The sequence below is a fragment of the Eschscholzia californica genome, unplaced genomic scaffold, assembly GCF_041429995.1.
Source record: "Eschscholzia californica isolate CP2 unplaced genomic scaffold, dmEscCali1.0.p SCAF_4, whole genome shotgun sequence".
Taxonomy (NCBI): Eukaryota; Viridiplantae; Streptophyta; class Magnoliopsida; order Ranunculales; family Papaveraceae; genus Eschscholzia; species Eschscholzia californica.
In genome coordinates this window covers 42840962-42864975 of record NW_028238461.1, presented here as the reverse complement: position 1 = coordinate 42864975, position 24014 = coordinate 42840962, and the positions used below count along the sequence as shown (strand labels likewise).

The 24014-nt window shown below is 37.0% G+C and overlaps 1 protein-coding gene across 8 annotated transcripts; it reads right to left on the bottom strand.

The window, feature by feature from the left end:
• Positions 1 to 898: 898 nt before the first annotated feature.
• On the bottom strand, positions 899 to 19209 carry LOC147544867 (general transcription and DNA repair factor IIH subunit TFB1-1-like). Of its 8 annotated transcripts, XR_015223615.1 has the most exons (22): positions 18765 to 19130; positions 17891 to 18001; positions 17552 to 17630; positions 17039 to 17109; positions 16379 to 16442; positions 15182 to 15326; positions 13830 to 13905; positions 13468 to 13563; positions 12656 to 12700; positions 12146 to 12202; positions 10438 to 10593; positions 10197 to 10259; positions 9119 to 9242; positions 8834 to 8890; positions 8593 to 8720; positions 6107 to 6298; positions 5916 to 6029; positions 4724 to 4801; positions 2148 to 2195; positions 1691 to 1759; positions 1075 to 1228; positions 899 to 912 (listed from the first exon to the last, which is right to left on the bottom strand). XR_015223615.1 is itself a non-coding variant. In XM_086636086.1 (21 exons), exons 2-21 carry the CDS (start codon positions 17972 to 17974, stop codon positions 1130 to 1132), a joined length of 1845 nt encoding a protein of 614 aa, XP_086492212.1. In that variant the 5' UTR covers positions 17975 to 18001; positions 19073 to 19209; the 3' UTR covers positions 937 to 1129. The 8 variants fall into 8 exon arrangements, 7 of the variants coding, with proteins under 7 accessions (XP_086492212.1, XP_086492211.1, XP_086492209.1 ...); XM_086636086.1 differs by lacking the exon at positions 899 to 912 and having other exon boundaries at positions 937 to 1228; positions 19073 to 19209; XM_086636085.1 differs by lacking the exon at positions 899 to 912 and having other exon boundaries at positions 937 to 1228; positions 18765 to 19194.
• Between the last annotated feature and the right edge of the window lie 4805 nt (positions 19210 to 24014).

Genomic DNA, 24014 nt, shown 5'->3' with positions numbered 1-24014 from the left:
TCGTAGTATGGATGAAACTTGCAAAAAAACTCGGAAATCTGTCCGACGTTCAAATTAGTAAAGTGTCCTTGCAGTTGAATTAATTGAGTCTCAAGCTCCAAGGTTTGGAATTGAACCTTTTATTTCCTTGATTAGAGTGAAATTGCTGTATTGTCAATCAAGTAGATTTGTGTATCGCAAATTACCTTTCAATGGACCCTTATTTTTTAGGTAATTTAGATTGTGTGTATCTATTTGCCCTAAAAGTTAGATTAGATTAGGGTTCAAAGTAAAGGTATAGATAGGTGTATGAACATGTTGAGTTTTTATACAGTTCAACAAAAAAAATGTTGAGTTTTTATACTGTGGGTGGAAGTTGCTTATGGGTGAAAGTTGTTTATGTTTTGTTCAATGCAATAATGACAACATCATGTAGAAAATAATTTGTTTGATGGAAATCAAAATTTGAGAAATTTTGATATATTTTGTGTTAGTGTTGAGCCTCTGGTCATGGAGACATATTTTTTGGACCTCCCTTCCAAAATTTTATCCTGCTTTGTGATTTCAGAAAGCTTCTTGAAAAAATAAATCAGTGTCCACCATTTAGTATAGGGACACCTACTCCGCATACTAGAAATTCGATTATCATAGAAATGAAAATCCAAAACCTATCAAATTTGAGTACAAATAAGATAGAAGCGGAAATATGTTCATCATATATCCATATCATTTAGTTAAGTGATGAGTTTGGAGTCCATATCAAAAAAGGAGAAAGAAAACTCAATAAAATACTAACGAGCAAATAACACCTTTAATACCACCAAAATTCGCTCTCCAGGCATGTCCTCACTATCCAGTATTTTTCATAAATCTCCCCTAATTGTTCTCAAGTTATGGTCTGGGTAGACGACGAAACTTTTCGAAATAATTGATCTGAGGTATGTAGGCCAGAAAATGTTTTCCTTCAACAAAATCACCTAATATAATTTTTTTTTTTTTTTTTTTTATGAATATGAATTTATACAGTACTAAACTATATGTAATATTGAGATTCTAGCCAATAATGTTCGATCGTGTGCAAGTTATGCTTGCTACGAATATGAAGAAATAAGGGGTTCACAAGCATAAAAACGAACGGGATTAAAAATGATCACTCTACTACTTGAACATATCCATTAGATCTCTCCCCACCCTTCATGGATCTTTTTTGTGCTTCCATATCATAATGCGTAAATGCAGCATCCAGAGCCTGTCAAAACATACACATTGGTCCCACTAATCCCATTTTACTTATTTTCTAAATTATAATCATTAAGGTTGATAATCATTAAGGTTGAAGAACAAATCACTTTCTCAACTTTCTCTCTGTATTCTATTTTTCCCTTTTGATTTGAACTAAAGATTTTCCACTTCCACCTCAAATAATCTTTTTTAATGGGTATTCTCAACATCAATATTTAAAGGAACATTACAAATATAACATCAATAATAGTGCATATAAGCAACTTCAAATTTTTGGTATGGAGATTTAGAAAAGATATCATAGGTTTCATTTCCGTAATAGTTAGTGATATACACCGTATTTTTTTTTCTATTGATAAGCCTCCTTAGGATTTGATCCCTTGAGTAAAAACTATATAATGTCTAAGACAACGAGATCTATTTTGGCAATCAAACATGTAAAACTAAAATAGAGGAAACGATTACTGACCTGAAGCATGGGTTGAACTAGAAGAGAAACTTGATGCCTGAAATCTGATTGTGTAGATTCCTTTATTGTCTGGAGAGAAGCAGGAAATCAAGAATTTTAGAAACCAACAAATAGTCAGAGCTTCAATTTATTTTCAATTTTACTTTTTTTCCTTTCCCGTTTTCTTATTTGTTTTGCTTTCCATTGGCAAAATTGGAAATCAGGTACAGATGCAAGGTTCATCCCGCTCTTCTAAACAATGATGTTACTATGAAATTGAAGATAAGGCACGGACAAGTTATCGACATTTTCTTTCCTCTTACAAGTTGCTAAAAGTAGTCACTCGAAGAGATCATGTAGAGGAAGTATAGACATGTAATCACACAATTCCCGTACTTTGCATGGACCCATAAAAAGGTGGAGAGGAGAGGAGCGTGGAAATGGATGTGGGGGAAAAAGTTCCTCTACTAAAGCATACCTGTAGCTTAGGACAGACATCTGACATGGCATCCTTTAATCTGGTTACCTGTTGTAAGATTCATTTGTTAGTTACACAACATAAATTAGAATTAAACCTAAACGAAGAGGAGAAGATTTATGGACATCACTTAAAACACAGTTACATTATATTAGTATGCTTTCAGCACTTTTTAATTTAGTAAGTGATGCATACACCACGTTACCTTAAACTTTCTCTCTAATGTTTTGGTACATATATATATGGTAGGTAGTCTGTCGTTGGCACGGTGAAATTTTTTTCCTTTTTTTGGAAAAAGCAGGATTACATAGTGATACAGACAGTCCTACATTATACGCCAATTGGCTTCGATTATCATAAGGATGGAATATGCTCATAACTGCCATGAAACTATCCTAAAGACACACACACACTAAAGGCCATAGAAACTACCCCAACAACCAATATTTATATCTTAATAAGACTGAATCAATAAATGATGGATTTCCACCTCCACCCCGAGAGTGTCGATCTTCTGACCTCCGTTTCGGAGCGGATAAACTACCACTGGAGCAAGACCCCAAATAATGGAATGTTGATTAACACTAAATGAACTCTTAGCTCTTAATCTGGAACCAAAACAATATCATACCCTAACGAAGTTAACAAAACTAATGAAATTAATGGTTTTTGTGGGAGATGAGTGACGAGAGATATTGAGCGGCTGAGAGATACGTGGAAGGTTATTAGAATAGCTGGCAAGTAAACCACACCTGAAAGAGTCAGATACGATGGGGGGAGGTTATTACAATAGTGGGAGCGCCTTTAGGATGTGGAGGTTACAAGATGCTGCCTTTGCAAGGAGGATTCCGAATATGCAAATCATCTTTTGTTACATTTTATGATTGTGAAGAAGTGTTCGGACAGTTCATCAAAAGCATTGACATCAACTGGGTAATGCCGAAGACTTCAAAGAAATGCTTCAAACAGCGAGCTGGCTTATCCCGGCACAAGAAAAGAAAGGACTTATGACGGATAATGCTACATGCTATCATGTGGGCAATTTGGAAGGAAGGAACAGGGTTATCTTCAAGGACACAGGCAACGACTCCGGATAACACAATTGCAGTTCAAGGGAACAATCTTTCACCAGTACAGAGGGAAAGAGTTTGCCAAGTATCGTTATGTGAAGTTTGCTTTTAATTGGGATGTGATAGACCGTAGACGCAATACTTGCTACTTTGCAATGTTTTGTTTTACGGCAGCCAGCTAACTTTCATGGGAAACAGCAAGCCTGGTCCCTTTGTTAATAAAATCCAAATTTTCTTTTTAAATCAAGGAATGAAATTTCGGTTTCGGTGGAAATTTCGGTCGGTCCAAAAGTGGAAACGTTTCGTAGAAATGTTTCGGTCAGTGTGGAAATCTTACAAATCTACAAAAATGATAGAAATATGATGCAATTATGTATAACAAGATTATTAAACCATAATGATGCATAAAAATGATGTTTAACATTATCTATTAGTTTGAGGGAGTATTAACAATTACACAGTTACTTCCGGGGGTAAATTGAATAATTTTTTGGCTATAACACCCAAAAGATAACATTCTTACTGATAATAATTAACAAACTATGTTAGTTTGAGAAGGTATCGTCAATTACGCAGTTATATTAGAGGTGTTACTAAGATAAAATCAATTTAGGCAGAATTGAAGACGTTAAGGGAACTATTTTCTCATGGGTTAGGAGAATTGATAAGTTTAAGAATGTATCCTATCTAGATGTTGTAGTTCATTGGGAGGCTTGGATGTCGTGAGATATCCGCTTTAAGCCACCCCTCTCTCTGTATATAGCTTTTTCTCCTTTAATATATTCATTCTAAGTTTCAAAAAAAAAAATCAATTTAGGCAGTTAAGTCAAGGCGTAAATCATTCAAATAGATTTAAAAACCATGGAAAACATAACATAAAAATCAAGAGAGATTTAAGAGAAATGAAGATGAAAAAGACGAAGAAATGGATATGTTTCTAGTATTAGTTTCTCCCGTTTTTTTGCTAGATTTCTACTATGTCTGTCGAAATTTCCATCATGTCGGTGGAAATTTCGATATTTCCAACAACTTCGGTGGAAATTTCGATCATGTCGGTGGAAACTATGCAGGAAATAGTTGTAAGTGTTATTTCGTGCACCTAATCTCATTTTAGGAAACGTTTCGCGAAATTTCGGTGAAATTTCGGGAAGTTTCATTCCTTGTTTTAAATAACTTCTAACACAAACGTCAGAACCAAACGAACCCTCGGGCAATAAAAGGATTTCAGTGGGCTTATTCTGTTCTGGTTGGTTTACTTTTCTTAATAATTATTGGGTTACTTGGTACAAGTGAGATTCTATATACTGGTTCATTTGAGCTACATTATTTCTAATACAGGCCTTAAATCCTGCTTGCTACTTTGCTAAACTGGTACTGTTTGTGACTAATGCTATGGTTGCTCGAGTTCAGAACCTCGTAAGAACCACCAAAAACAAGATACTACTGAATGCCGCATATAAAATGTAATAAGTATGTCTCAAATTTTTAACCTGTAGAAAAGATTACTTTGGTGTAAAGATACATTGTTGTAATAGGATAAGATGACCAGAAGTGCTTCAGTAACTCTTGGATAGATATCCAATGCTGAAAATGATAACAATAATAATCATTAAAGCAGAAACAAGTAAACCTTATAAAAAAAGCAATTGCAAAAACAGTAAGAAGAGCCAAGATTTTGCATACTACAGTGTTGCTTGTTAAGTTGCAGATGATGTTAGAGAGATGCCAGGTGTGGATGACGGATTTTGGGGCATATTGGTCAAGTAGCTATAAGTTATATGACTTAGATTGGGGGAAACATCAAAATGGAAAAACTAAATGTAGGAAATAAATTCATCTAGAAGTGGAAGAAGTTTGAGGGACTTGTAGGAGGTTTGATGAGTGTTACCACATAGACCCTTGTAACAAGGTTCACAATACCCACATTCTAATATTCTGAAGGTAGAGTTCCTATTTAGTGCTTTCTTATTTTAGGATTTGCAGAAAATATTTAGTACAGTATTAAATATTTTTATTATGTTTTACAAACAAGTGGGATAACTTGAACAGCTCCCCCATTTTTGTTGCTTTTGACGAGTAGCACGATTTAGCTAATGGACTACAAAATTGATTAGTCTTGACGGTAATTAACATTTATGGTTCAGTTTTAACTTGCACAGGGTATATATGCAATCCCTGGTGTTACATTTCTTCCCAGTTGATGAAAATAGAATCAGTCGATGAGACCGAAGTAGCGACTGATATTCTTGGCCAACATCTATTGGGTACTAGGATTGCGACTGGAAAAAAAAGATCGGAAAACTATTTCTATGGTATATCTAGTGTAATAACAAGCAAGACTCAAACATAAATAAAGCAGATGGAGTATAATGAACTTGGGAAGCATGTTGATGACGAAGGAGTAACTTGTAAGATCAGTAACATCAGTTAAATTTGGAAAACATAAAAAACAACAATGAAATCGGGAAATTGACTCCACTTATTTAGTTGGGCGGAGGCAGGATGTTAAGAATTAACAGAACATGAGAGAGAAAGAGAGGAGATAGTGGGGTGGAGATTCTCGAGAAGTCCCGTCCACTTTCATAGAATACAATATAATATGGGCCACAAGCGCATCCACTCCTGACCATAAACCAAGTTTAGGATTCAGACATGAAAATACTTCATATGATATTTATAGACTAGGGAGTCAACTCACATGTAGGAGCTCATCTTTGGTTCTGCTAGGAAGTCTATTAAGAATACGCTCCAGCGGATTCTTACCAAGATTATACTTGGTACTTGACAATTGCTGAGTCAATCCGTTTAGAACCTAATCAACAAGATAGAAATCATTTATGTGGCTTTTTCCAACATTAGCTGCAATAATATCACAAAACAAAGTCTTACCTTGAGAGCAACTTCTGGCTTAACAACAGGGTCACTCAATCCAGCTACCTTCACCTGAGAAATCAAGTCCCTCAAAGAACCATAGGCTTGCTTAGAGCTCAGGTTGCAGTTGATCGCCTGTGTTCCAACTACTGTATCTCCTAAAGCTTTGAGTGCGTTTGCTTGTTGAGAATCGAAGTACTCTCGTGGGTCCTAAAATAGGTGGAGAAATAAGGTACTATTTAATATCCATGCAAATGTCTAAGGAAGACCAACAGCTCCAGTGCGGTTTCCAACGACCTATTTTCTCGAAATAAATTGGGACCTTTTTTTTCCGAAAAAATTGGGAGCCTTGTCTCTCTGGTGTAGCAACTTATAAGAAAATCATAGTGAACTTGTGGTTGGTTAATCAAATAATTATATTCTACGAGATACTATTATGATATATAAATTCTCCATTCAGTTAAGTATATTAAGTACCTTTTTTTTCCAAAAGAAGTATATTAAGTAAATAAGTACCTTACCAGTTAGACTCGGGGATAGGCTTAGGTTCGGCCAAAGACCGAGCCCGAGTCTCAATTTTTCAAAAAAAAAAAGTAAATAATTTGGGAGCCTTGTCTATCTGGTGTAGCACCTTATAGAAAAATCATAGTGAACCTGTGGTTATTTAATCAAATTATTATATTTTACGAGATACTATTATGAATCTATGATATATAAATTATCCGTAAATAATTTGGGAGCCTCGTCTCTCTGCTGTAGCACCTTATAGAAAATCATAGAGAACTTGTGGTTGGTCAATCAAATAATTTTATTACAAGAGATACGATTATTGATATATATAAGTTATCCATTGAATCAAGTAAATTATGTACCTCAGCAGTTAGCCTTTGAGATAGGCTCGGGTTCGGCCAAGGGCCGAGCCCGAGCTGAGTAACTCTGCCTATTCTCACTTCACTTGTTTAGTTTATATTCAACTACTTAACTAGTAATGATATTATGAATCTATTGGTCATATTTATAGCAGTATAGCTGTAATGCAACATTTAGCTTGGCCGAACCCGAGCTGAGTAACTCTGCCTATTCTCACTTGTTTAGTTTATATGCAAGTATGCAACTACTTAACTAGTAATGATATTATGAATCTCTATTGAATCATATTTATAGCAGTACAGCTGTAATGCAATATTTAGAGCATCTTTTGTTGCTGTGTGCTGTACACGACATTCAACGCAGCAATTATAGCTTTAATTAGGCCAATTAGTGAATCTCTAGAGAGCGAATAAATGGAAAAATATCTAGAGAAAAAAAACTAGTGAAACAAAATCCAGCGACTGCTCTCTTAACCTCTAAAATATGTTAGTAAAACAAGGGAGGAATAACAAACATGGTATTAGTGGCAGAAGAGGAAAAAAGCAAGAAGAAGTAAGGCCGAAGAAAGAAAGAAGAAATGCAAGTTTAAGCTCTCTCTCTCTCTCTCTCTCTCTCTCTTAAAAATCTGTTGAAAACTTACCTGGAAGGTTGCACATCAAGAAATTGATGATTGAAAATGGAAATATTTTTCTCCCTCTCTCTATTCTTCTCATAATGGTGTAAACACGAAAATTTTCCGGAGTACAAAATTTGAATAAACTTTTTTGGTCTTTTTTGTGTTCCACTTTTGTTCCCCTAACTCCCACCACCATTCCTTCTCCACTTCGATAATGACCGCCAGAAAATGATATCATCGCTAGCGACATCCAGCGTCATTTCTCTCTCTTCCTTCCTCTCTCTCTCACTCCTTCCTTTCTATCTGTTACAGCTAAAGGGTCGCTCCGCTGGAACCTCGATCTGGTTTAGGGGAAATCCCTAAAACCAGACCGGGATTCCGGCAAAGGGGGGCCTTCCCTTCGCTGGGATATATAGATAGAGAGAGAGAGAGATAAGTTTAGTGGTGGTGGGGGGAGAGGAGAAAGAAGAGAGAAATGGTGGTGGTGGTGGTCGAAGGTGGTGGCCGGAGATGAGGAAGAAGTTTTGTTGCCCGGATAATTGGACAATACCCACAATTTCCCATTCAAATTTTGTATCCCAGAAAACTTGACAAAACCCACCATTTCCCTTCAAAATTTTGTATCCCGGAAATTTTTATTGTTTCCCCAAAGCGCCGGCCTTCCCTAATTACTCATTTATTTATTTTTGGAATAAAATTTGAACACTGACTCACAGGGTCAAGCATTAACTCGGATTCACGGTGGACTTAGTTTGGACTCGACCAGGTCGACCGAGTTACTCGTGGAACCCCTAGCTCGGTACTCGGCCATGGATCAGCTCGGGCTACCCCGAGCAGAGCCAAGCCCCGAGTTTAAGTGCCTAGTTAAATACCATATTGTCCAAATCTATATGCCAAGATTTAACATAGCCATATGTTTATTGTGCCACCTCGCTTTTCCCTGTCCACTAATTTGAGACCATGACCACCTTGTAACCATGCACTTGCATGAGTATGTAGTTCATGAAAAGAGACACACCTTGATAAACAGAGGTGCAAATGGAAGGTTATGAGGTGCTTGAAGATCTTCAATCTCAGCCATCCGGGAGATCCTCTCTGAACGCACCCTGTCTGCTTTATCCTCGGAAGGTTGAGTTGCTAGCTCAGCTGCAAAGCAGCAGACCACTATTATACTGTTCTGTTAAGTAAACCGAAGAGGACGTGCTATTATATAAAACAGTGAATGAAAAATGGAAGTAAATCAAATAAATATGGCTAACCCTTTTTCGACCTCGCTAGTGCTTCTGCTACAGTTCTTGTGTCTCCTACTTCAATATCTGCATCCATTTAATGAAGAAAAGCCTGTTAGTCTATGATAAACAACAGATCTCAGCTCAGTAGCTAGATGGATAAGGCTAAAAACAGATAGAGCAAATCTAGAAGTGAAATGATCAATTCCTACAACATTAGCAAATAATTGAGTCAATCAGAGATCGAGAGTCTCTGTATGTTTTTTATTTATAGATTAAAATTAAACAAAATATTGAAAGTTCAGATATTCCTACCTACTGTTCTTCCTTCTAGAACAACTGCAGCGTGCCGGTTAAGATTTTGAGCTATAGTCCTCCTATATTCTTCATACTCCGAGGCAGTGATAACTTCACTTCCATCACGATGAATTCCATGATCCTGTGTTGAGCAAATTTGAACAGAAAACTAGTTAGGAAATGAAGACATAACGCAAATGCCGAGTATAAGGACAAAAGTTAATATGCAAGAGATTTGAGACATTTAGTATGAGAACGGAATAAAACGAATATTGTAATGATACAATTCTTTCATTCAGAAACAGTCGGCGAGTTTGGGGGCTTTTCTTTCGCATAAGTCTTAAAAGTAAAAAATGGTAACACCGAGAACAAAGAAAAGTGGAGAAATACTTTGATGCGATATCATGTTTGAGTTCTGTTTTTTTCTACTATCTCACGAAATTCGGTATCTGTGTTCTGATTCATTGATCCATGTGTTAACTTTCATTCAAAAAAACATGCACCTCAATGTAAAAAGTTAAAATGGGTTATATGCCAGTGCTAGAATGATCAAGTAGTTTCTTTTCTTGATAGTTAAACACTTAAACCATATCTTCGAAATTGTAATTTAACTAAAACACCCTGGAAATGAAATTTCAAGACAACGTCGAGCAATGACCCTAACTTTTGTCAATGTGCATTTGTCTGGTCATGGCTTGCTTCCATGCCGAAAAAGTCAAGTATGCTTTCATTTCAGGGTAATGTATCATGTAATAAAAGATGGGTAGTGGAATGTACAAATTCCTTCCCAAGTATAACTCAAATTTACAGAGACAAATACAGTTCAAACTTCAGAAGACAACTTACGAAACAAAAAGCCTACTTGAACAATCAATGAAGATATGAAAAAAGAGAGGAAACCAGAAAATTATATTGCCAAAAAAACAAAAAACTTCCTTATAAGGGAGAAAAAGAAGAAGAGATCTGTACATTTCAAAACTCCAAAGAACCCCCACCTAAGGCACTGCATATGACTAAAAATATGCCACAGCAACAGAACCTTCTAAAAATAGTAAACAAATAAGATTCCTATATTATAAAGGGTATTTTGATGTACCGGAAGATTAATACAATCCCCTTTGTCGGCTTCCATGTCTAAAGTTGGATCCACACGTCTGATCTGCAAATCCAAAATTATTCAACATATCAGCACTAATTTATCTGTATCTATCACTATACATATAATAAACCTGAATGATTTGGAAACAAAGCAGCACAGAAATAAAAATTTCTGTTGATAAAGTTAACCAAACAGAGTAAATTGAGGAGCATATTTGTATTATTGTACGAAATAGAACCTTTCGTCGAGCTTCACGGGTCAATGTGTCATCTTGCTTAAGGAAAACAGCAAGCTCTTCATCTTCTGCAGCTTCGGCTGCAGCAGCAACGGCATTTTTTGTTCTATGAAGATATTCTGCCCTACAATATTTTGTCCAGAAATCCTTTTCTGTCATCTGAAAGGCACAAAGCACATGTGAATGGTGTCAGGAAGGCATGTGACAACGAACATATTTGTGCGTAAATCTTTTTTTATTTTGAACAATTTAAATCAATTTTAAGAAATCCTTTTTTACAGCCCTACAGTGATGGGTAACCGAAAGGGTTTTAAGCAGATTTTACTCTGCAAATGTGATACAAAAAAGTTGTATTGTTTCTAACATTTCCTTCCAACACAAAGTGAGGTCCAAAAAAGACTACTACTTTGCCCATTTATCCCCTCTCTAAACCAACAACTATACATAGAAGACTGAAAGCCTTCAACAATTTCCTTGATTCTAACTGGTTTGCCTTTGAAGATGGTATTAATCCTCTCCTTGCAGATACCCATACCAGAGCATGAGGAAAAATATTCCATATTTTCTTACCTGCTGTGGATTTGTCTAGCCTCCCATTGCTCAAACACATTAAAGAGATTCTGAGGCATACACCAATCAATTTGAAACTTTTAAAAAAGGGCTGCCACACTTTTAGCAATTTCGCAATGCAAAAATAAATTCTCCATATCCTTTTGCACATACTACACCTGTTGGGACTCGTAGCTTCACTTTTAATAAGTTGATCTTCGGTAAGCAAAACTTAAAGCATAGCTGCCCAAAGGACAAAACTTACTCCTGTTGGAATTCCTTTACACCATAGCTTCTTACTGTTTCTAAGGTTCTCTTCATTGTCATCTATGGTCCTAATGTAATACTTCTTCACTGTCATTGGATCCTCTTTTCTGTTTCTCGATATTAAGACATCATCCACATCTGAGATTCTAACTCGCTCAATCATACTCATTAAAGATGCTACATCTTCAATCTCCCAGTCACTCAAGTTCCTTCTTAGATGAATATTCCAACTCCCACTTCCTTGGAATCTATCACAGTGGTTCTTTACCCATTCCTTCCTTCTTGCGGGCAATAACAAATAGGTTTGCCTGTAAGTATCTCAGGGGTGTTGAAGAGCACCGAGTATCGGGTCACAATTCCGCCACTTCTCCATTTCCAATCTTGATCGTGGTATGTTTCTCTAGATTCTTTTCATGTTGTAAATACCCCTCCACACTGAACAACCATAAGCATCCTTAGGTATTTTATAAATTTTCCCATATGGTTGAATACCATATTTCTCCACTATGACTCTTCTTGAAAGAGCAATTTTTTTGCCTCAAATCTCCATAGCCATTAGCTAGGAGAGCTTCATTCATTGCCTTCATCTTTCTTACTCACAGGAGTTTGCATACTTTCTCCCAAGAGACCTAATGAATATTTTTTCTTCTTCATTGTTATTCCAAAGGAAGTTCTTAATCTTGTGCCTAATTTACTCACAGGCCATCCCTTTCCAGAGATTTGCATACTTTCTCCCAAGAGACAGAATAATTATTTTTTCTTCTTCATTGTTATCCCAAATGAAGTTCTTTGTCTTGTGCGTAAATATATGTCCAGAATGACTATCATTCTGGACAAATATAGAGTAACTGAATTAACTGTCAGCATGACAGTGAAAGAAGACACATTTGCTTACCTTGGTGGGAACAAAACGCAGGTAGGCCTGGTGAACAGCTGGCTTTTCAGTGAAAATCTGCACAAGGAAACTGTGTTTTAACTAATATCAATATGCCATGTAAAGTATGGTCAAGTATTATCTCTAATACTCTTAACGCAAGAATTGAATGAACAAATCTTTTGCATTGACAAACACTAAGATGATGGCAATAAAGCGAACATATGCAGTTATTTAAACATTAGAGAACTAGTTCTCTAACTAAAATTTATCATCATAGTCTTCTGTGATTTTCTTGTCATATCCAAAATTGAATGCAATTCAGAAATAGATAGTCTCTGCGCATGTGAAATGCGAATGTGAACATATGCCTGTAACAATTTGGTATGCAGGAAGAATCCAACGATATGAGATTGGGAGCCAATTGGCAGGTACTAATACTCATATCGAGAGGTCAAGCACAACCTAAGAACTTACTGGTGCATCTACCACACTACTATACAATATTCATTAAGTACGGATCAGTCATACCTGATGAATTATTTCCGGCGTCAAGCTAAATGTGACTTTGTTGGTCTAAAATAAAATAGAAGAAGAAAAACAATTAGTCTTTATAGATATTTCATTGAAATCGCAAACTACTCAAAACCAACCCCAGTCCCAACTTGGTCAATCAGATTTAGGTGCACTTAGCTAATAGATCTCAAGGATCTCAAACTGATTTAATCCCTGACAACATGTTAGCGAACTTCATTTTGGTCTTCTTTTCCTATTTGCTTCCTTCTTTAACGAAGTAAAGAAATTATACTGGTCTCATTAGAAAGAATATATGTATAATAAACAACACGACAGTGCTTGATGCTCTGGCTGGAAATATTATTAATATTTTGCAATTGTTCAAGAACTTACTTGATAATGTAATATTTGATACATAAGACTAGTGATCTTGAGTCTTGACCCTTACGTAGGAATATTTTCTTGTACTCTTTCATATTTATTGTACTAGATTCGGAATCTTTTGTGTAACTTCTATATTCTGGGATACATTTGTGTACATAAAACAATTACTAATAACCAAGAATATATCTACATGATCAGGCTTGCTCACTCTCTGAGTCGGCCTAGTAAGCCAGAGCCTCGAACTAGGTTTAGGGTATTAACAGATAGGCTACAGCTACTTACGTAATCAGTATACGAATATCAATACAACAACATATATATACAATAGTTCATGGAGCAAGGGGTATGAAAGTAAACAGTTCTAAAATTTATATATTTTAACTTGGGTTCTAATATTTCTTGAACAGAAAGAAGAAAATGAAAATGAAGATTTCATGTTGTACCCGACCATCAGTCAATGGCCTAACATCAGCAAGCATGGCAGTTTTGAACCCCACTCGTTGTTTTGACGTCTTGTTAGTATCAACAGTAAGCAGCTTCTGTAACCAAATACATCAATGGGAAATGTTACTATTACATACATGCATATTATTACAGCTCCAATCTATATGATACGATTACTGAAAAATATTAAGGGCTCAAGTTATACTACAGCTTTGGTTGTTTAATTGTGAATGTTTACAGCAAGCTTATATGGATTTAACAAGAGTATCATATTTGCAACTTCTGCTAAATTTAAGTGCACTAGCAGTGCATCAGATTGCAGCTTCACTGGCATACCAACACAAAAACCTAAATGCGATACCTTTCTTGTAGCCCAGAACTCTGCTTCTGTCAAGACACCACCATCAACGAACTGCTTGTGCAGTTTCTGCAACTCACTATCAAGAAAGAATTCAAAATTCAGCGAAAGTAAAGGGGGGAGAAACAAAAGGTAGTGCTTGTAAGCTCTGGTATTATACGTGTACACTAAGGCCATGTTTAACGTGCAGATCGCTTGGGAATGGAATGTGATTCCTAGGAATCACAATCTTGATTATTGTTTGGATCGCGGGAATGCAGGGGGGATAGCAAACCCAGGGAGGGAGGTAGGGTTGTGATTCCCATTCCCGGGAATGCTTTGTTTTAATATTTATAGACCAAACTATCCTTAATAAAGTATTAGAATGACTAGTATTAAAATCGTCGTCCACATAATATCACAACTAAAAAATTAAAAACCTAGGGTTAGCCACCACCATAAAAACTCTCTCGATCGGATATAACTCTTTGTCCATCTCTCTAGTTTTTCTCCTTCTCTCATGTTAATTTTACATTCCAATCAATTTCCTAACGTTTAAAACGAAAAGTTTTTATCCGAGACCTTTATTTATTTTAAAATACACATTTGAATATATAATACTTATTAAAATACATAACAAAGTTAACATTTTATTTATGTAGTTTAAGTAAAAAGGATATATTAGGACTTTTACAAAATTTTACAATCCGAATCCTATAGGAACCAAACAACAAATTAGGAATATATCAAGATTCGAATTCTTTTCCTGGTCAAACCAAACATCAAACTGAATAATCTAATACCCAGGAATCGAGATATGGGTATGCGATTCTCAGGAATCACATTCCATTCCCGCGCGACAAACATGGCCTAAGTGAGTAGCTATAGCCTACAGGTTTGGAACACTGGAGTTCGTTCATAGAAATTTGTTCAACTAAGAACAGGACACATGTCTCTCGAGGAGCTACTTAGTTGATATTGCCAACATATCCTCGTCCTCGACATACATTGTAAATCACCGACTCGCTGATGTGCGCAAATAGTCGATATTGCTAATGCGTTCATCAATATATCATAGATAGATAATGTATCGGTCCTTCACGGCCACCAATGTGCACCAAATCTAATTCTAACTACTTAGTTCATTAGAACATGTGAGAAGTGCAGGAATATTGAAGAGTATATCTTAATATTAAGCAATGCACAAGTAGGAATAGAAGATGGCCTATACTTAAATCTTAGTGATTCTGCATACTAATAAATGTACACAGCCATCTCAGAGGTAACTAACATAAATAAAAGAATCCAAAGGGAACAAACCATTATAAACACAAAATATTTCAAATTACTAAGATAAATGCAGAAAGTGAAGTTACCCATTTTCACATAGTAACTTCAGCCGAAGCTGCACCTCTTCTGCACTGAGTTGTTCATCATGAACTGTAGTGGCAGGGTTTTCAGAGACTATTTTTGCCTCTTGGGCAGTTGATTGCATAGCTTGGAGCTTTCCAAGGACCTTTGCTGTTGGTAGGCAATAACTAACTATACATCAGGGAACAATCGGTAACCAATACTTGTGATTCGCTTCATGAAGATATCAGATTTAACCCTGCAACTACTTAATGGACAATATGCATCTCTAGAGTAACCAATACTTGTGATTCGCTTCATGAAGATATCAGATTTAACCCTGCAACTACTTAATGGACAATATGCATCTCTAGAGTAACCATATACAGGTTGTAAACGAAAAAAATGAAAACGGAAATATTGACAACAGAACACTATGCTTCTTCATATTTGAAACGATAATTTTAGTACCAATGGAACACGAAGGCATAAGACCAAATAGGTCCAATTAGCTCAGTAGCTAGTAAGATACTCGATTTATGCAATATTTCTACGGTCTTCTTCAACCATCTTGCTCGAAACAATGTTAGCTGTGTATTACGGTCCTTGCGTTAAAATAAATTTTCTTTCTCATTTAAGATAATTTTTAACTGATGATTTGAAATGAAACAAATTGGTCATACGTAATATAAAAAGTGAACTTGTTTGACAATATAGAAACAAACCAACCCACAGTTCAACCTCATCTAGCTATTTCGTGCAGAAATATTGATCTAGATATTAATTCTCACCCTGTAAGAAGTTGAAATTTTTTATTCTCTAAATAAAACCAAGAGCAAGTGAGCAACAAAACTAGAGTTATCCCATGAGTTCTCCATATACCAGACTTTCAGAGTCAACTGATTGGTTGACGTAGGTGGAGTTTAGCCTGTCTCTGTGCAAGGGAACACTAATGTTCTTTTTTTTGAAACGTACTAATGTTCTTTTACTCTCATAAGTTGTTATAAGTTTGGTTGTTTGAATGACCATGTACCTAGTTTAAATTAGTTCATGTGCAGAAGCAGAAATATTGAGAAAAGACCACTGAGCTTCTTCACTCTAAAACTTATTACAAAATCAGACCAACCATTAGAGGGTCCAACCATTTATAAACAATTAGTAGCTCAGAATGTGTAATTTAATGACTCCCACATCTATACTCAAGCAAAAGAGATGAAACTCACCGACGAAATCTCTACATGCATCACGTTCGGAGAACTTGTCAAACTCAAAAATGTAACCCCCACTCTGAAGCAACCAAGAAGCAGAAACATGTATTCCATTATTATGCAATATGTAGACTATGAGTTTCAAGCACTAAGAAAACAAGCGAGAGAGTAATAAATGGTTGCTGTAGATTTTCATTTAGAACTACCAAGTACCAATACAATTATTTGAATTCGCGGTAGCAAACATGCTTCAATAGCCCCTAGATTAACAACTCAAAAAAGGATATACAGTATATCTAGTAGAAGCCTTCAAACTAGGTTAAAGTTAAGACTAAAGCTAGGGTGCAATAAACAAAACAGTTCTTGAAGACTTAAAGCTTGAAAGAACAACCATAAAGCAGTAACAAGAGCTAAAAGAGTAAACTCCAATGATCAACCTAAAGGAAGATAAGCCTCCTCCAAATTTTTCATCCTTCTCGAAAGTGATAAGAATTACACCTCGCGGCCCCCGCCTATAAAGAGACCTAAAACAAAAGCTACTAAGACCTACAAGAATTACACTAATAGACCTACTCGCCACTTCGCAAGAATCTGACTATACTTTGGCTGTAACTACAAGACCCTAAGTCATGGAATTTGGCGCTAAATCACACCAGAGCAGTATTATAATCAAACCTTAGTCCCAGGATCCTGAGTAAGATTTAGTAGAGCTTGTTTTTGGCTCCCCTCCTTGGTAAATTTGTGACCTGAAGTTGAAATGGAAAAGACATTAAAAATAGCCAATAAAGAACATACTATGAATTATTATTTGTATCAAAAAACAGTGTACTACATAAGAAGTGTGGATTGTTAGATATTGAATCGGATCTTAATTTATAAATTCGCAAAATTTTTCATTATGTCAGTTCAATAACATTTACAAATTAAGAAAAAGGAAAAATCTTTTCGTTTTGACTGAAGATGCTAAAAGCCCCATGTTTGAAACAATGAGACTCCAAGACCAGGAATAAACATCTATCTAATGAGGTGAAACTATAAGACACCATCTAATGAATGTGGGAATCAGAATCAACAGGAAAATAAGAAGAAAAAAAGAACCCCACAAGGACCATTATAAAACTCATAGAACTACTACCACCCAAATTTGTCTCACTTGAGGATGTCAAAGGATTTAGAGGTAAGGATAACCTTTAATTGATCTAAACCCTACATTGAGTTCGGCAGACGGTATACGATCATCAGGTGTGAATACAAACTTATCCTCTGTCTGCAAACAAGTACCAGAAACGATTAATGTGGGGAAATCTTTAGCAGTGCCATTAGCATTAATCAAGGATGCAACTAAAAATAAGTAAACAAAATTAGAACAATCCTGTGAGATGTTTAACTGCATTTTAAAACCATGTTTTCTTGGTATTACTTGCCCATTTACAAGAGAGAAAGGATTGTAGGAGGTATTATGAATACGCAAACAAGAAGTTAGTAAAGAAAGGGATGAGGTTTGCGGAAAAGATGAACAATATTTACCATAATTAGAACTCCTTGGATGCCAGGGCCCTTGACAGAAGTTTTCTTATACCTAGCACGCATAACAACCTGACCACTTGCCATCTTTTGTTGTTTCTCAATCTATGTTTTCTGGAAACAAACTTCAGCCAATGAATCAAAGAAGACAAACAAGAGGATTGAAAATGTTTTCATATCGGACTGGATTGATGACAGGTTAATCCAGACAAACCCATTCCAGATCAACATTATGAAACTTTCACACCTTTGAATTTCCAACAATCATCAGGTGACAGAAGAAGAAAAGGCTGAGTATAATTTTGCCCCAGATTACTATCATTCCCATTCAGTCAATAGTTCTATTTGTACTGGTAACTTGTTGAGTAATCAGATGCAAAATAAAAAAACTAGCATCAAGAAGCAACAATTACTATAGTTAAAAGAAAACGAAAAACAGGAAGAGACGGAAAGCCCAAGAAACCTTTTTCTCGAAAAAGAAACTTAAAACTCCCATATTAGATTTCAGTTCTGCAAACTCCAGAAAACCCTGAAGGAGAATATCTCAGTACAATAAGAGTTGAAAATAGAAGACTTCAAATATCACAAGTTCCAATTTGAATGGTCTAAGAGTGTAATTACGGTGTAAGTTTACGCTTACTAGAGAGCCTACTATAACGACTCTAATTCAGGTTTGATCTATAATCATCTTTCATCGATGAGAAAAACCCTAACTAGACCAGTATAAACCCCTTTAAACCCTAGTAGATGCGGGTTCTGGAAATACAACAAATCATTAAAACAATGTGGCGTGTTCAAGATTGTTCAAGATTAGGTTTGATCAAATTAGCAATAAGTTGAAGAACACAACTATTTTAGATTCTTGTCAAAGGATTACCTATAAGATTATCGAAGGAGAGAGAGAGGTGGGACAGAGGCCTCCTTTTTCTTCCGCAAAATAGCAATCACAATGATGGTGGTGGTGGTGGTGGTTGGGAGTCGCGGTGGAGAGAGAGAGAGAGGGAGAGAGTGGAAAAGGGAAATTGGGATTAGTGTGTGTGATAATTCAATTGAATCAATTTAGGGTTAGTAATTGATTCAATCCATCCGTGCGAGAGGGAGAGGGGGATATATAATGATAGTTTGTAGTGGTAGAGAGACGGAGGAATCAACATCAAATTTTGGCGGGAGATAGTGCTGCCTTACCAATCCCAAACTCCCAACTTGAAAACCTGAAGGATCCGATACTAAACCTGAACCGGATAGTTGAAAACCCAACCAGACCATCTAAACGGACCTAAGATAGTGAAGCAGTACAAACGAGGGTCAACAACAAGAAGAATGCGATTATTTATTTAAAGGAACCCTCGTTTAAATTTAGGGGATTATGGATTGGACTCTCTGAAGTTTACAAAGGGATATTAGATAAGGGCCCAATAAGTTGTCCACCGACTCACAAGAGCAAAAATATATGGAGGGTGAAGGGTCCAGGAGTCTCAAAGTCTATACCTATTTCGACTGCTAGAGAAGAAGTCACTGAAGATCACTCTCTGGTTGTGGTTCATGAGACGATGAATCAAAGGTTCGAAGACTTTCTCTCATCAGGGTTAGATTTGGGTTCCGAGGTTATGGGGAGAGAAGGAAGACTGAAAATTTATTCAAGGTTATTGGTTGTGATTTGGATGGGGATTCCGAAGCAAGTTCAGAATCCTTAGTTGAAATGGTTACCCCTATTAACATTATCTTATCAAAGTCAAAGGAGGATAAGATAGAGGCAGAAGAGTTAGACAAAGGAGTTTTTCTTTTGGACAACAAACCTTTCAATGAAAGAGATAAGGAGGGGATGGGAGCCAAACTCCGTCGTAACTTCGGAGAGGGGTAGAAACAGAGGTTCCAGATCTAGTTCTACAACTAAGAAATCTAGGCTCTCTCTAAAGCTGATAGGGAGGCACGTCGGCTACAATGGTCTCTTAGAGATGCAAGAATGGAAGGGAAGAAGAGGGCACGGTCATGTTCTACTGTGGGTTTTTTCACCGAAAATGTCAATTAATCTTATTAGCTAGAATCAGTGGGTTAGGGGTGGCTAGAAAGAGAGCAGTTGTTAGGAAGACTCGTTTGGAGAACAAGGCTTCAATGGTTTTTGCACGAAACTAAGGTTAAAATTTTTACTAACTTTTTGGTGTATGGGCTCTGGGGTAACTTTTGTGTTGATTGGGTGTGTCTTCCTGCTTCTCGTTCAGCAGGAAGGATCCTTTGTATGTGGGATCCTAATCTTTTTGCTTGTTTGGACAAGTTGATTGGCATTTTATCTGTTTCAATTAAGCTTCGTAATGTGTCTGATGATTTTGAATGGATCGCTACTTTGGTTTATGGTCCTTGTGTTGGTAATCTTAGGGAGGACTTTTGGAAAGAATTAGACCTTATTCATTCTCGTTGGAATCTTCCCTGTGTAGAGGGGGATTTTAATGTGACTCGTTTTGTCCACGAAAAGAGAAATTCTTCTTCCACTAGCAACAAAATGAGAAGGTTTGAGAGTGTTTCAGCATAACTTTCTTATAGATCTTCCAAGCAAATGGGATATCGTTCTCTTGGACCAATATGCAACAACCAGGAATCCCCTACCATGTGTCTTTTGGACAGATTCTTGGTGAACAAAGAGTAGGAGGAAAAATACTCGGTGGTTTCTCAAATCATTCTTCCTCGACCAATTTTGAATCATGCTCCGGTTGTGCTCAAACTAAAATCTGGTATAAGGCATAACCCCTCTTTTAGGTTGGGGCAGATTAGGTTACTAGATGAGGAGTTTATCCCGAAAGTGAAAGGTTGGCGGGATGATATAGATCAGTAGAGTTCGTTGTGGTGCAAGATAAAGGCTCTTAAGTATAAATTAAAACTATGGTCAAGAGAGAAACATAAACGGCAAAAGGAAGATACGGAGAAGCTTCAAGTCCAGATTCACAATATGGACAAGATTGAGGGGTCAAGGGATCTTGATCAGTCTGAGAGTGAACAGGGACACTGGAAAGCTGAGCTGGAGAAACTCCTAAATTTGGAAGAAATTAGCCTTCGCCAGAAATCTCGTGTTCTTTGGTTGAAAGCGGGCGATAGGAATTCGAAGTGCTTTCACAGTGTCATCAATTGTAGAAAACGATCTAATTGTATTGCTGCTTTTAGACATAATGATCGGATCATCTCGGAATTGGATGCTATCAAAGGTACGATTTCCTCTCACTTTTCTGCTTTATTAGAAGAACCTGCCCTACGGAGACTTAGGGTGGAAGGACTGGGTTCCTTAGGCTATACAATTCTATAGTAACAGGTCTAAAGTGTGAATTCACAGAGGGAGGAAGTCCTTATGGCTCTTAACGACTTGGCTAAAGACAAGGCTCCGGGCCCAGATGGCTTCCCAATTAACTTTTACGTGAAGTGCTAGGATATCGTGGGGAGGATATTATGAAGATGATTTTTGATTTATGTTTTTTTTGGAGTTTGGATTCACACCTCAACCAAACTTTTATGGTGTTAATTCCCAAGAAGAGTGCCTCTGAGTCTCTCAATGATTATCGTCCTATTAGCTTGGTTTTTGGCCTTTATAAGATCCTCTCGAAGTGTTTGGCTAGTAAATACAAACCCTTCCTTAAGTCTCTAATCTCTGATCTCTGCTAACCAGGGAGCTTTAATTGAGGGAAGACAGATACTCGATGGTATGCTCATAGCAAATGAGCTTATAGATTCGATGGTGAAGAAGGGCTCGAAGGGCATTATGATTAAGGTGGACCTTGAGAAAACTTACGACTAGGTTAGTTAGGACTTCCTTCACTCGTTATGCTTAAAATGGGTTTCAAAAGGGAATGGCTTTGCTGGATTCATAGTGGCATCTCTTCAGTCTCTTTTTTTGTTTTGGTTAATAGATCGTCCATAGACGTTTTTCAAAACTCTAGGGGTATCCGTCAAGGCGATCCTATTTCTCCTCCCTTTTTCTTGTTGGTAGCTCAAGTGTTGAGTTCTCTTATTTCTAAAGGGAAGGATCAAAGGTTTTAAAGAGAAGGACTCGGGCACTATGGTCTCCCACCTTCAATTTGCGGATGATACACTATTTTTCTTGAAAGATGACCCTGGTCAGGTGCTAAAACTTAAGGACACTTTAGTTTGGTCGAAGGAGCCTCGGGTTTAAAGATTACCTTCTTTAAAAGTCAGGTAATTGGAGTCGGCAAAGCCGAGAACTTAGACTCCTTGGCTGATCTCTTTGGATGTAGTAAAGACTCCCTTCCCGTGACTTATCTAGGGCTTCCTTTAGGGCATGGTACAGATCAAAAAAGATTTAGGGCCCTATCGCGAAGAGAGTCTCGAGCAAATTGTCTAGTTGGAAGGCCAAGACCCTCTCGAGAGGGGGTAAAGTTACCCTAATCCTAGCCGTTTTCTCAGCCCTTCCAATTTATTTCCTATCTCTCTTCTCAATGTCCATCACCATTGTTAACCTCATAGACAAGAAGTTTAAGGATTTTCTTTGGAACGCGGATGGAGAAAACTAAGAGAATTCATTGGGTGGCTTGAAATTTGATTTGTAGACCTAAATAGATTGGTGGCTTAGGTATCAAAAACTTGAGAATCATGAACGATGCTCTTAGTACCAAGTGGTTATGGAGGTTCGAGACAGAGAGAGACATATTATGGAGGGTTTTGATGAGCAAGAAGTATGGCGAGACGGAGTTCGACTGGATTTCTCTTCCTCCTAAAGGGTTGTATGGTTTCTCTCTTTGGAGAGGCATATACAATAGGTGGGAAAAGTCCAAAGCTCTTACCAAACTGAAGGTTGGAAACGGGGCCAGACCAATTTCTGGTTGGACACTTGGATTTCAGATCAACCTCTTAGAGATAAATTCTTACCATATTCAGCATTTGTACTAATAAGGAGGGATCAGTTGCTGATTTTTTTGATAGGGAGAACAGATCTTGGACCGTGATGTTGAGATGAAACCTTAGAGATTGGGAGGTCGAGGATTTCAACTTTCTATTGACTCTTCTAGCCGATGTTACTTTGTCTAACAACGACGACTGAAGGGAGTGGATTTCGACATCTTTCAAGGATCTCTCAATGATGTATTGCTATATCCTTTTATCAAATTCTTCCGGTCAAGATTCTAAGATCTTCCGGGATGTTTGGAAAAACAACATATCCCAAAGAATTAGCTTCTTCGTTTGGACTGCTTGTCTCGATAGAGTTCCTACTTCTGACTGTTTAAGGAAGAGGGGTTTCAGTTTTCCGAATAGATGGCCCCTCTGCAAAAGAGACGAGGAGTCTATCCCTCATTTGTTCATTCACTGCGAATCTCATATCAAGTTTGACTCTATTTCATCTCTTCCTTGGGGCTAGAATTAGAGACCTTTTAGCTGCTTGGGCAGGTATCAAAGATAGAAAATCTATAATCAACCTTATCCCCAAAGCTATCATTTGGGCTATCTGGATTGTGACAAATAACAAGATTTTCTCAGACAAATCGGTTTCTGTGGAAGACATTATATTTTCTGCCAAAAGTTTCATTTTCCACTGGAGTAGGATCATTCCTGGGATTGAGTTAAAGTCCTTCGCCGACATAGTTAGGAATTGGGAGTCGATGTAATATTTTTGCTGTATTTTTTCTTCCTCTTTTCTTTTGTTGCTGCTTGCCTGCCCCCAGGGGTTTTCTATATTCTGTTTCTCTTTCTTTTTACTAATTCAAATTGGTAAAAAAAATGGTGGTACTTTCTCCAAATACCTGTCACAGTGATGAAATGATCCCCCAGACCTGCAAATGACAGGCTACTTAGGTGAATCTTCTCTTTTCTATGCCCTTAAATGGTGGTATTGCTCCAAATACCTTGTCCCACAGTGATGAAATGATCCCCAAAGCTAAGAAACCATTTCTTGTAATCGTGGATCAGATTCCTGCTCCCGCCAATTTAACCATTGAATCTGCAATTGCAGCTGCCATTGACAACAATAGATGGTTTCGAGAGATTGATTATCGGTTACCCTTCTCCCCTAGTTCCATCAGATCAAGGTTAATATTTATGATCTCTCCTTCCCAGTCTAAGACTCTCTTTATCGTGCATCAATACAAAATCATCAATACTCGAGAGTACTATAGCAGAGAAAACATCGACTTCA

What these genes read in the sequence shown, in the direction of transcription:
- LOC147544867 (XM_086636083.1), bottom strand. Translation starts at nt 17,974, where the DNA reads ATGGCAAGTGGTCAGGTTGTTATGCGTGCTAGGTATAAGAAAACTTCT. An exon ending in GGGATTGTATTAATCTTCCG is followed by an intron (nt 9,243 to 10,196) that starts GTACATCAAAAT and finishes TGCTCAACACAG; the next exon opens with GATCATGGAATTCATCGTGA. An exon ending in CCAAAGATGAGCTCCTACAT is followed by an intron (nt 4,802 to 5,915) that starts GTGAGTTGACTC and finishes TATCATTTTCAG; the next exon opens with CATTGGATATCTATCCAAGA.